At 39.0% G+C, this 12,207-nt stretch overlaps 1 protein-coding gene across 1 annotated transcript; it reads right to left on the reverse strand.

Moving 5' to 3' along the window:
- Nucleotides 1–930: 930 nt before the first annotated feature.
- nrbp1 (nuclear receptor binding protein 1) lies at nucleotides 931–11,542 on the reverse strand. The gene is made up of 18 exons (XM_074616157.1): nucleotides 11,021–11,542; nucleotides 9,628–9,872; nucleotides 9,203–9,325; nucleotides 8,340–8,441; nucleotides 8,154–8,243; nucleotides 7,971–8,011; nucleotides 7,618–7,712; nucleotides 6,962–7,045; nucleotides 6,704–6,762; nucleotides 6,347–6,445; nucleotides 6,112–6,244; nucleotides 5,716–5,809; nucleotides 5,288–5,338; nucleotides 4,356–4,491; nucleotides 4,127–4,180; nucleotides 3,945–4,008; nucleotides 3,287–3,342; nucleotides 931–3,194 (listed from the first exon to the last, which is right to left on the reverse strand). The coding sequence occupies exons 2-18, from the start codon at nucleotides 9,841–9,843 to the stop codon at nucleotides 3,099–3,101; spliced, it is 1,593 nt and encodes a 530-aa protein (XP_074472258.1). The 5' UTR covers nucleotides 9,844–9,872; nucleotides 11,021–11,542; the 3' UTR covers nucleotides 931–3,098.
- Nucleotides 11,543–12,207: the final 665 nt, after the last annotated feature.

The raw sequence follows: 12,207 nt of genomic DNA on the forward strand, positions 1-12,207 counted from the left end.
GTATTAAAATTTCACGAAAAAAACTTCATAGTATGTCAAAAAAGTCATAGGACATGTCGAAAAAAAGTTAAAAAAAGTCATAGTATAGTTTGTCAAAAGAAAGTGAAAAAAGTTATGGTATAATATATCGAAGAAAATGTCAAAGTATAGTATTTTGAAGTATAGTCTGTGGGGAAAAAAACGGTTAAAAAAAGTCATCTTATAGTATGTCGAAAGAAAGTGAAAAGTTATGGTAATATATCGAAGAAAATGTCGTATAGTATAGTATCTCGAAAAAGGTCATAGGATAGTATGTCGAAAAAAAGTGACTTAGCATCTCAACATAATAATAGTATAGTAAAAAGTCAAAGAATAGTATGTCGGAAAAAAAGTCATAGCATAGTCGAATAAAGTCATAGAAAAGTCATAGTATTAGTGTCGAAAATTTATAAAAAAGTTAATAGTATAATACCTCGAAAAAAGGCTGACTTAGTATCTCAACATGACTCAGCATCGCAAAATAATGACCTAGTCAAAGACTTAGTATCGCAAAAATAATGACCTTGTATCTCAACACAATGACGGTATCGCAAAATAATGACTTAGCATCTTAACATAATCACCTAGTATCTCAACACGGTGACACTATCGCAAAATGAATTAGTATCACAAAATAATTAGAAACATTAAGAAAGCTTCATTATTTTGAGGTACTAAGTCATTATTTCTAGAATGTTTTTTCCATCACAAGGCTTCATCAATGTGAATATAGAGATGATAAATGACAAAATAGAATTATCCCCAAACCATAGTTGTGTTTATGGACTTCCTTTGAAATTTAAGATTAAAATACAAATATTAGGTCCAAACAGCACAAACATACTCTCACGGCTTTAATCTTCCACATTTACTTCCCTTTAATCATGAAAGTTAACGACACCAAACAAAACCTTAAGTGCTGATAGTGTAAATATTTATTCAGGAAGTGAAAAAAGGGGGTAAATGCATTGCAGAAACAGAGCACGGTGTCCAGCATACAGTGTACAAGATGGTTACAAGCATGCCAGGCAGTTCCACACTTGTATCTCAAAGTATCTACAGACCCTGTCAGAAGGTTTAGTGACAGCACAGAGTCGACTGGATCACTGACATTTATAATGTCGCCATTTCCAATTCATCTAAGTTCCTCCTGTTGTTGCAAAGAAGCCAGAGGCCACGGGACATTTCCAACAGGATAGAAAAAGTGTGCAAACTAACAGAGAGATCCCCAAACAGTTAACATATAAGGGTGGTCTGAGCCAATAAGTGAACGTCTACATGGCGAGGGCGAAGGTATAGCACTGGGGTCACGCAGAATACTTCAGCCATGAAGAAAACTAATAATTCAGTCACAAAATCTAAATGTTGAGACGCCTAAGCTGACAAAACTTCCTCTGCATGATAAACGACTTGACTATCACTATTGCTGTTAAAATGAGAACTCCAGCAGCAAGCTTGTTGCATGCATCAGTTTCCATTTAGACATAGAAAAGCTTTACATGCATTCATCAGAACCGGATGACAACTTCAGATGAACCTAACCAACCTCTCCGGTGTAAAATGTCACCTAAAGACAACTTTTTATGGACCTCGAGGTCAAGGGGTCTCCAACAAGAGCTACCAGTAGCTCGCTACCTGTGTCAGAGTGGCTCACCGAAGTGTTACAAGAATATGGACATTAATCTGACAACACAAAGTCACATTGTTAACCAGTTTAAATGTCTATCAAATCAAATTCACAGACACTGCGCCCCTTTCTGACACAAAATTATCATTCGCCAATTGGCCAGCAAAAAAACATACTATTTTAATAGTATAGCGAGCGTGTCAGTCAGTAAAAGATGCAACGTCGAGCGCCGCTTCACCAAAATCCACAGCAACTTTTCACGGGACTTTCCGGCTGGTTGCAGTTTACGAACGGAGAACGTGAAGGAGCTGAAAACAACGCTTAAAAGACGACGAAGTCTCTGTTAACAAACTAACAAAGAAGAAGGCCAACGCTGCAGCAGAGGCTTCGTTTAAAGTGGCGCACATCCTAACGACACAAAACAGCAGCGGTGGCTGCAACATTATTAAAGGACCAGGGAAGTAAGACAGAAATGATGTCCGCTATTGGCGACTTGGTGGCGCTACGTGTAGCTCTCGGCCGGAAAACAGGTTGGAGACCCCTGACCTAAACCTAATTGATAAGTGCTGCACGTGGAAAACAGAAGTAGTTGGACCACAGTCGTGTGACGACACTCTTTTCATAGAAAATGAACAGCGTGATTTAAAGAAAATATAGCAACTAAAAGCGTACATTCAATCAACCACCGGGCTTAGTGCTGGAAGTGAACAACAGTACACACTCGAGAAAAATACACAAATAAATAGTTTGATCTTTTTTGATATTGTAGCTGCAGCTCTTCAGATTGCGTTGCAGCTGCATGGTTCATGACTAAGTCGTATAATTACAGAAATTTTGAAGTAAAAGTGACGTTGCATTACTAGCTTGATGCATTTGAGAGTCTTCGAAAGCCGATACAAGTTAGGAAGATGCCTCGCTCGCTGCTCAAGAGAGAGTTTAAAGCACCGGACTTATTAACCTTACAACACCATTAACACATACACTTCAGTATGCCGGGACAAAGAGGGGTTTCTTTATACAGACAACTATTAAACAGTTTTAAGTAAAAATGTTTAAAATACAGTTTTAATACTGACTTAAGGAAAATACTTCTGTACTCCAGTTTGATGTTTCTTACCTCTTTCTTCACTACTTGAATGAAATAAGCCAAAAAAGTGAAAACATTTGTATTTTCCTTGAAGTTGCCGACTAGGATTTCCTCTTTTAAAAGAGAAGCAGATGGCTGTATTGGGTGGGAGGGAGGAGAAAAAAAAAAAGAAAAGATAGAAAGCAACAACCACTTAGTGGCAGCTTCTTCCCACCAGAAGATGACAGCCTGCAGGATCTGCAACCAGACCAAAGGCTTCCTCCTCTGTCCTCGCAAAGCTTTCCTGCAACTCAGAGGTGGAGCAAAAGAAGCTAGTCCTGTTGTAGAGGATGAGGAGGGCTGAAAGAAGGCCTAGCGAGTCCTCCGCTACGAGGAAACAGTCACCGGATTGAGAGAACCGTTCCGGCTGTAGAACTTTGAAAAGGCCTCCTCAAGAACGGATGCGAGTCGCGGCTGATCGCCCTGAAATGCAGAGACAGCGAGGTTAAAAATGTCTTACAGGTTGTGGTTATATTGAGTGTTTTTCAATACAGATGGTGATGAACTCCGCTTACCTCACTGATGAATCCCAGCTGAACCAGCTCCACAGCCAGCTCCTGCACGTTCTCATCTGAACAGAAATACAAGTCGGTCAGAATCACGGTGGCAGGGTGATCCTAAAATCCTAAATTAGGATTCCCATCTTGGCTAAATTAGGACAGTTCTGTAATAGCTAAATTCCCATCCTAAAATAGGATAGGATTGGATTTTTTTTCTTAAATGCAGTTAGGAAACAAAAAAAATCCTAAATGACATCCTAAACTGAGATAAGATAGGATTTCAGACTTAGGAAGTTTGGACCCTGGTTGACAAATACCAAAGTTATCCTTTAAGTCTGTTACTCAAAGGTGATTAAAGGTGCGACGTGGAGTTTTGTCAAGCAAAGTTTCCCATATTACGTGCACTGTATGTTTTACCAGCATCCACATAGAAATGATCAGCTTGCACACAAATGCAATACACAAGCAAAGGAGTGATGTGATACACAATGAAACCTCCTAAAGTTACTTGTTATTTAGTTTTCAAATGTTAAAGTGCATGTGATTATTAAAACATCTCTCTAATTTAAACTGTAAAATAAAGGCTGTTGATTATAACTGAGGGTGAGAGTATTTTATAATAACATGTTGATGTTGGATTGATTTGTGCACGTGGCAAGAAATTAAGACTTACTTGGTAACAAATCACAGCTTAAGTGCCTGTTCAGTTTATCCTCCAGTTTCAACAGCAAGGTCAGCTGGAAGGAGAATAAAACAATTCATTTCAGAAAAACAAAGCACTTAACACATATGACATATAACACTTTGAAGCAGAAACAGTTTATCACTCATCAGACGGGCAGCATTGAAACTTACATGATGCTTGGTGCCCTCATCAACAGGCTCAATATTGCACTGCATCTGAAGGACCTGTGAAAGAAAACACATCAACTGTGATCAGAAAATGATGAGGTGGTACACAAATGAAGAACTTCCTGATTTAAATCGCGAGGAATCGCAAATTAATCACATTTTTATCTGTTCAAAATGTACCTTAAAGGGACAGAGATCTAGTTTCTGTGCGCTCCTGCGTTTCAGTTCTTACCTTCCTGGTCTCGAGCTCTGCAGGTTCAGGAGTCGGGGTCTTTACTGACGGCGGCACTATGGGCGACTTCACCGCCTCCTGCTGAGGTTGTTGTGGACACGGTACCCCAAACGCAGTCAGAGGATAGATCCCATTCCTAGTACATCAAAAGGAAAAGAAGAGGCATTACTTCAGGTGCAAATGATTTCATGCTGTGCAGTTGTGCCCTGAACACCGGAGGAAATCTTTAAAACTCAGGTTTTGCTGACCATGCATGTAGATAATGTACAAACGAGGCCCTACTTCAGGCTTTGCACATATTTAACTGCAATACAACAACAATTTCCAATTTTTGACCTCAATCGGGTGTTTCAGTGAAGGGTGACCAATTCTCATTTCATTTTCCACACCTCATTTTACTAGCAGATACAGGCCGGGGTTATTATAGTAAACTAAAACTAAAAATAAGCAGTGAAGAATATTTTTAATAAACTGAAACTAAATGAAAATATATTCTTTAAGAAAAACTAAACTGAAATTATAGTTCTTGGTTAAAAAAAAAGAATGAAAAAATAAATTAATTTAATTGTTTTAGCTATAATATATCACTACCGTAAAAAAGGAGACAGCATGAATTTCCATCAACTCGCGTGACATTGAACCACAGAAATTCCAGGAGATGGTGCTATTGTTTCACATTGGACTAAAGTAGTGCAAAAACAAAACTAAATATATAAAAACTAAAACTAGCAAACACACTCTGAAAACTAACTAAAACTACACTAAAATGAAATCGGAAAGTCAAAACTACAATAAAAAAAACTAATTGAATATTCAAAGCTATGATAACCTTGAGAGGCATCAAAGCCAGAATGACCAAATAAAAGGCAAATCAAGAGCAACTTTCTAAGTATGCAGGAACTCTCCCAGCTGTAGCGTTAATGTTTTCTTACCGTACATCTTCCAGGAACTTGTCCAGCTCCAGGGCAGGAAACTGAGAGAGCCTGAAGCAGAAGAAAAACCGTTACTCGTTATTCATGCTGAATATTCAACCAATCAGGACCAAAGTGTGACTAAAAATTCAACTCAATTAAAAAGTAAAAGGCTGAGCTGGGAGACATGGACAACTTTTCATTCAGGTGTTGTAGCATTTAACTGTAATGCAAACTTTAGTATCAGGAAAAGATACCATTAAAACTACATCAGAATAATTTGAATGACAAAAATAAAAATAAAAAAAATAAATCTTGCCAGTGTATTGGGATATGAAATATATACACATGTAAATAAAAATATTCTGTTTAAGCATGACAATATGAAGACAGGTTTTTCATCCAATTATCTCTTAACATCAGAGTAATGTGGTTTAACTCAGACTTACTTCATCTGAACTCCCTCCTTGGCGACCTCAACAATCACCAAGTTAGGGTCCATGTTCTTCGTCATCTCTTCTAAAGCATTTTCTGGAATCATATCTGCAGGATAACACAGAAGATAGAAATCAGATAAGAGCATTCACTGATGACTTTTGTTTGATTTTTTGTTACTGTTTGAGTTGGGTTTTGGGCTTTATGTCACAGTCCTATAAAAGTAAAAGAAATAAAAGAAATCATTCTTTGGTATATGAAAAATAGCCAATTTGAGCTTTATAAGAGAACACTTCATCTTCGGCTGACTGATGAAGTTCCAGTCTCGTGCTGTGTTCACCGCCTACATGTGTGTTCATCATCTTTAAACTGATAAATCATTTTGTGTGTGTGTGTGTACTTTGACTCACGTTGGTGGCTGACGATGCAGTGTGCAGCCAGCAGCTTGAGTAAGGGCACCTCAAACAAGGCCTGGTGGAACAACAGCTCCTTAGCTGTGGGTCGCTTACTGGGGTCCACCTCCAGACACTTCTGGATAAATTCCTGAGAAAGCACGGGCAGAAAAAAACACCTTCAGGTTATGTGTTTCTCTTCCAAACAGCCATTCAGGCTTTGAATGTTTGCCTCTTCCTCTTCCTCACTCACTCGTTGCAGCGGGTCCTCCAGGGACTGAATGGCACTGTTTATGGCTTCTTGGGACACATAAGACGAATCTCCATTACTCTGGATTTCCAACACGGCCATCTGAGGAAGTGATCGGACAAAGACGGGTGTTGATTGGAAGTGATTTATAAATACAAACATCAACAGCAGCCACTCTCATGTTACATAACACATTCTGAAGATCACTGCAGACCTGATGGTGTCTTTTACACAAAAGAATGATTAAAAACAGTATTTCCACATTTCTTGTCTTGTCTTTCTTGACAGTTTTGTTTAGAACGCATTGATACATAAGCCGTCAGTGCATCACCAATCAAGCAGAACAAGGTATCCTCTCACCTCTAAGGCGCACATTCCAAAGGAATAGATATCCACGGCTGTGGTAACATTGGCAACAGCTGAAAGCAGAAATAAGATGATCAATATCACAGAGACTCTACCGCACAACGCAATGATATGAGACAAATTATGGGATTTTCTTTATGCCTTTATTGGACAGATTAAAGTTAGAGGCAGACTGGAAACAAGAGAGATGGGCATGACATGTAATTAAGTTACAGTTACAGGACTTTTGATGAGAAAATGATAAGATCTTACCTCCGTATTCTGGAGCAAAGAAGTGAAGGCTCTTCTGCTCTTCCCGACAGGTTTTCACGTGGTTATTGATGGTGTCTGGGGCAACTGGAAAAGTGGAGAAAAGTCTTAAGAATTACCGCCTCGCAGTTGTATGAAACTGCAGTTTACATCCATGTCCAACCCGAAAACATAATACCTCTGGACACGGAAAAATAAGTGTGAGGGCGTCTGTAGCATTGAAACCAAATATTCTGCAAAAGAGGGCCAAAACACTGGCTTTACACTCTCCTGATCTGATCTTCTGAAAGAACTCTGTTGCTTTAAATCGGTGGTTCTCAACCTTTCTGGGTCACCTAACACCCTCCATCAATCAAAATATATGCTAATTTTCTCCCCTGAATATTAATGTTGGTTATTATTCTATGTTATATCATTAAAAAAGCATGTCACTGAATGCCCAATAACAGGTTTTGATTAAACTGGACAGTTGGAATATCATTATCATTAGTTTCCCAGGGCATAAAAAGGCCATGTGATTATAAATTATATTTATGAGTGTTAGACAAATGCAACAGTTAGAAATTTGACATTAAAACGTTGCGTTATCGATCACAAACAGCAGCCAATCAGAAAGCCAGTCTCTGAACGCCCCCTAGTGGCGGTACAGTGATCTCTACCTGAGCCAATCTTGATGAGGCCGTTGTGCTGGATGAAGATGGTGTCACAGGTCAAGTTGCCATGAATGATGGGAGGTTCACAGGAGTGCAGGTAGCTGGAGACAAGAGAACAAAAGTAAAGTCAATAAAATAACTGCTACCACACCAGGGAACAAATAACGTTTTTGTTTGCAGTCAGTTTCAAGACAAATATTTTTTAAACTGAATGAACCTATGTATCAGAGCTGATTGTCAGCAGTTGTAGTAAAAAAATATCTTTGCATTTGGATTGTGGATTGTGTCAAAGCCCCCTAACACAATTTATTCTTTAACACTAAGTAGCTCGCAGAAATGAACCTTTTTGTTCCACTTACCTGAGAGCAGAGAGTATTTGTGTGCACCAGCGCTTCCAGGCCTGTCAGAGGTGACAGAAAATAAAAGTTAATTTAAAACAGACTGAGCAGGTTTCTTTTATCAACAGTTCTCGTCTCGTTAGCGTCATTTACAAGTAACTTCATTTCAAAATCTGTTGACGATTTACAGCAGAGCTTTCTCACCTTTTCATTCATGGTCTTGTGGTTTTTCTTCGTCTTTTTCAAAAACTGTTTGAGACTTCCTGACGACATGTACTCAGTGATGAAAATGACCTGCAGACAAAAAAAAGAAATGCAACATAAAAGCTGTTAGACTCACCACTTTTAATATGACTTGATAAACAGGTGATTTTTGAGATGATCTCCTACCCTCGCTCTGTTCTCTTTGACATCCGCCCAGTACTTGTGGAACTTCACGATGTTCAAATGCTCCAGCTGGATCAAATTATCAAAAACTGCTTTGACTTTCTCCTGTGGAGAAAACAAACAGAAAAGATTCAATTTTAATGTATACAGCAGGTTACTCACATACGTTTAACAGTAGCATATAACTGAATCTTAAATCTTCCACTCATGTTGTCAAATTAAACAGTGTTTTTCAAATAAATTCTCATGTATTAATTTGAAAAAGTAAGCAACAGACTGGATCTGATGCCATTTCTGCAGCCAAGATAAGAGTGGGGAAAACAGAAACCACATCAGATTGATGCAACACCAACAAAAATGCCAAAAGGCTTAAACAAACAAGAGTCTTAAATCCGACTTCTTCTGGTCTGCTTACTCCCTCCCCTTCAAAAAATTGTTTCTGCGACTACTCAGGTACAGCGTGTGCTTTGCTGTGATGCTGGCAGCAACAAGTCTGACCACTCGCCTGAGGAGCTTAAAGCCAAAGGGGGGGAAATGAAAACCAGTAGGCTTCTACATTGTTATTGAGATCACAGTAAAGAATGCAACCTAACACAAAAATAACAATCCTTAGTTAACCTCCTTCCCGACAAGCTTCCTGACTGGTTTGGATATCTGGACCCGTCACTCTAGCTCTAAAAATTAACCTGCTAGAGCCTCTGAAAGACAGCAAAGTCGGTCGGGATCGCAGGTCTCAGAGGGTTAAAACCTTGTCAAACATTTCATTCCTTGCAGGTATAAACGCTGTTGTCTTACTGACGTAATCATTACAATGATCATTATTATCAGCAGTGCACATAACTGCTTCAACCTAACATTGCACCCACCTCCTGTAGTTTGAAATTCTTCCTCTCTGAGAACATGACCTCATTCCACACCACCTCAACTCCTTCCTCAGTGTCCATGGCCAAGTAAGCATTATCGATCCCGGGGACGTTGCGCTGATTCACCTTCAGAAGGAAAAACAAAATAATGCATGAGGCTTTATTTATATCTTAGTAAAGGTAAACTTGACTCCTTCACTATGGCAAGCCGTTTAAACATTTAATAGCTAAGCTTAACTATCCTGTATATCTACAATTACAATTCCCGGCTTCCTCCCCGGGTCACATTTCTCCTGTATTTCTCTCTTTTTAAAGTCACCAGAATGAAGGAAACAAAGTCTCTGAGACGGCAATTATTCTGGGGGACAAAATCCTCCCTTTCTATTTTTAAAGTCTCAAGGTTGGCCAAGTATGCATATCCCCTTTACCTCTTCTCTGCGTTTCTGCCAGCGTCCACACGGGCTTTCCTCCAAAATCTCTGACTCATCCTCGCTCTCCTCTTCCTCATCCTCTGTGGCAGCAGTCGCTGGAGGCTGGGTCACCATGGAGACGGGAGGAGACACTGATGACACTGCTTGACCTGTGGACTCTGCTTTCACTTCCTGGGCATTGTCCGAGGCCTGCTTGTTCTCTCCCTCAGACATCTTCTTTGATTGTCAGGCCCAACAGCCAGCTGTGAGAGACACACACAGAGAAACACAATAACATTAATATCAGCATCATAGTCTATTAAACTGAATGTTGAGAAAGTAAAATCGTATCGTAAATTCGTGAGCCTGGTTTGATAGCTCAGGGCTTATGCCCTTTTCTATCCAAAGGAAACGTTGGATGGAGGAGAGAAGAGATAGAAGAGATGGAGGAGGAGCCCAGTTGGTGCTGAGGCATCATGGCCCATGCCCGTCCAGTTGAGGAGTTTTGTTTTATATATATAAATATATATATTTTTCCTTTTTTTCTTCCTTTTCCTCATAACAAAATAACATAAAATGAAATATGGATAAAACAAAATAGAGAGAAAAATAAATTAAAGAAAGAAAAAAGAAAGAAAGAAATAAAAATAAATAAATAAACAAATAAATAAACAAATAAAAATAACTTTTTTAAAAAGTCAACATAACTGGGCAATGAAAATACAAAACATGCCAATTATATCACATTTAAAAACCATCTTATCAGCAATAGTATGGTGGTTATAGCTGGCTAACATGGTTGCAGCAGATGAATAAGAACTGTTGAGACTTTGCACAAGAAGTTAGCTTATTTAACATTACACAGGAATTGGGAAAGAAAGCTTTTAGGTTTCAACCTCAACTTCAAAACTTAGTGACCTTGAATGAGTTTAAATCTCTGGTGAAATCACTGCAGTCCAGGCTGTCTGTGTGTGTCAAGTGTTTTGTATGAGCAAGTTTTAATGTTAATTTATGCGTTGTGTTACTTCTTTCACTATAACTGAGATCTTTGATCTCAATGGGACTCACCTGGTTTATTTTTTACAATTAACACTTGATGAAGGCACTTCCAAATGACAAGGTAGTACAACATGTAAACCATACTTTGGTGTTTCACTTTTACCTCTTTACTTAAGATTTCATTACATTTCTTTTTACAAAATGAACCAAAACTCCGACAAAGAGGAAGATCATGGGTAGATAATGAGGATAAATATGAAACAATTTAAATCATACCCCCTTAAACTAAATCAGGTTTGAGTTGAATCACTATTACTAAGCCTGTTTACAAGATATCCTAGTTAACGCAGGACAATAGAATAAACAGTTACGGTCATAATAAATCACACAGATGAGTAGAAGTAGCACATACTGTTTAAAGAGGAGATGTGATGATGCCAGCTCCAGTTCAGCAGCTCCAGTTCAGCAGACTCCACCGTCACAGCTCCTTATGTTGTTAGCTCTGTGAGCTAAAGATCCTCCAGTAGCAGCTAGCCCTGTGACGCTGCTGGCTCCTCTGCTCCAGTCCGTCACTAACTCACCATGAGCCAGACTCTGGAGCCTCTAACAACCTCCACAGCTGTTCACTTCCTTCACTCTACCGTTAACGCTTGACTTGGTGGCAGCTAGCTAGAGCTAACTAGCTAACTAGCTAGCTGCTAGCTCTGTTAGCTCTGACAGCTAGCCGCTGCTAATGTGAAGTAAACTACACAATATAACAAACACACAGTCCAGTTCTCGTTCTACTGGTTAATAAACATCACAGCAGTTCACAGATACTCTACAGACTGAACGAAGAGAAGTGAATGAGCTCATTAATCAGCTGAAGGCTGCTAGCAGCTAGTTAGCTCAGCAGTTAGCTCAGCAGGATGGCGACTACCTCCAGATGCACACTGACTGACGAGCTGGTTACGTCACAGCCGTAGTAAGGTTGCCAGACAATGTTTGTCCCATCCCCCTTTGTGCGGTGTTCAAATCACTGCAGCAACTTTTTTCCTCAGTGATGCAATTAAGATTTTAACAGAATATTTTTTCACACAAATTCAGAAGTTTTTAGGCTTCACTTTTGGGGGAGCTGTCATGTCTTCCATCTTTATATACAAAGGAGGACGGTCTGCAGGACAGATAATAATGCATACAGTGCACTTTCATAGACTAAGCTACAGTTACCCTGCACTATATTCAGTTTTAACAGTCTCTTCTGCACTATATTCATTTTTAACAGTCTCTTCTGCACTATATTCACTTTTTTAATAGTCCTGTATCACAGCTGTTATCCTGCACTATATTCAGTTTTAACAGTTTTCTTCATCTCCTTGTATTTTTATATCTGGTATATTTGTTTGTACTTTGCACTACTAACTTTTTTACTGCCTTATTACTAACATGTTTTTTTGCACTATGGAACTGTGATGCTGGAAACTTGAATTTCCCTCGGGATCAATAAAGTTACTATCTATCTATCTATCTATCTATCTATCTATCTACAGTCTATTTATACTGAAACAAGAATGCAGGTTTCTCTCAAACCTGGCAACCCTGCATTCAGCAGCTCATTTG

This window comes from Sebastes fasciatus, chromosome 18 (genome assembly GCF_043250625.1).
Source record: "Sebastes fasciatus isolate fSebFas1 chromosome 18, fSebFas1.pri, whole genome shotgun sequence".
NCBI lineage: Eukaryota > Metazoa > Chordata > Actinopteri > Perciformes > Sebastidae > Sebastes > Sebastes fasciatus.

Coding starts and splice junctions, on each gene's coding strand:
- nrbp1 (XM_074616157.1), bottom strand. CDS start 9,843: ATGTCTGAGGGAGAGAACAAGCAGGCCTCGGACAATGCCCAGGAAGTG. Junction 8,244..8,339: donor TCAAAGAGAACAGAGCGAGG/GTAGGAGATCAT, acceptor TTTTGTCTGCAG/GTCATTTTCATCACTGAGTA. Junction 6,245..6,346: donor TGGAGGACCCGCTGCAACGA/GTGAGTGAGGAA, acceptor GTGCTTTCTCAG/GAATTTATCCAGAAGTGTCT.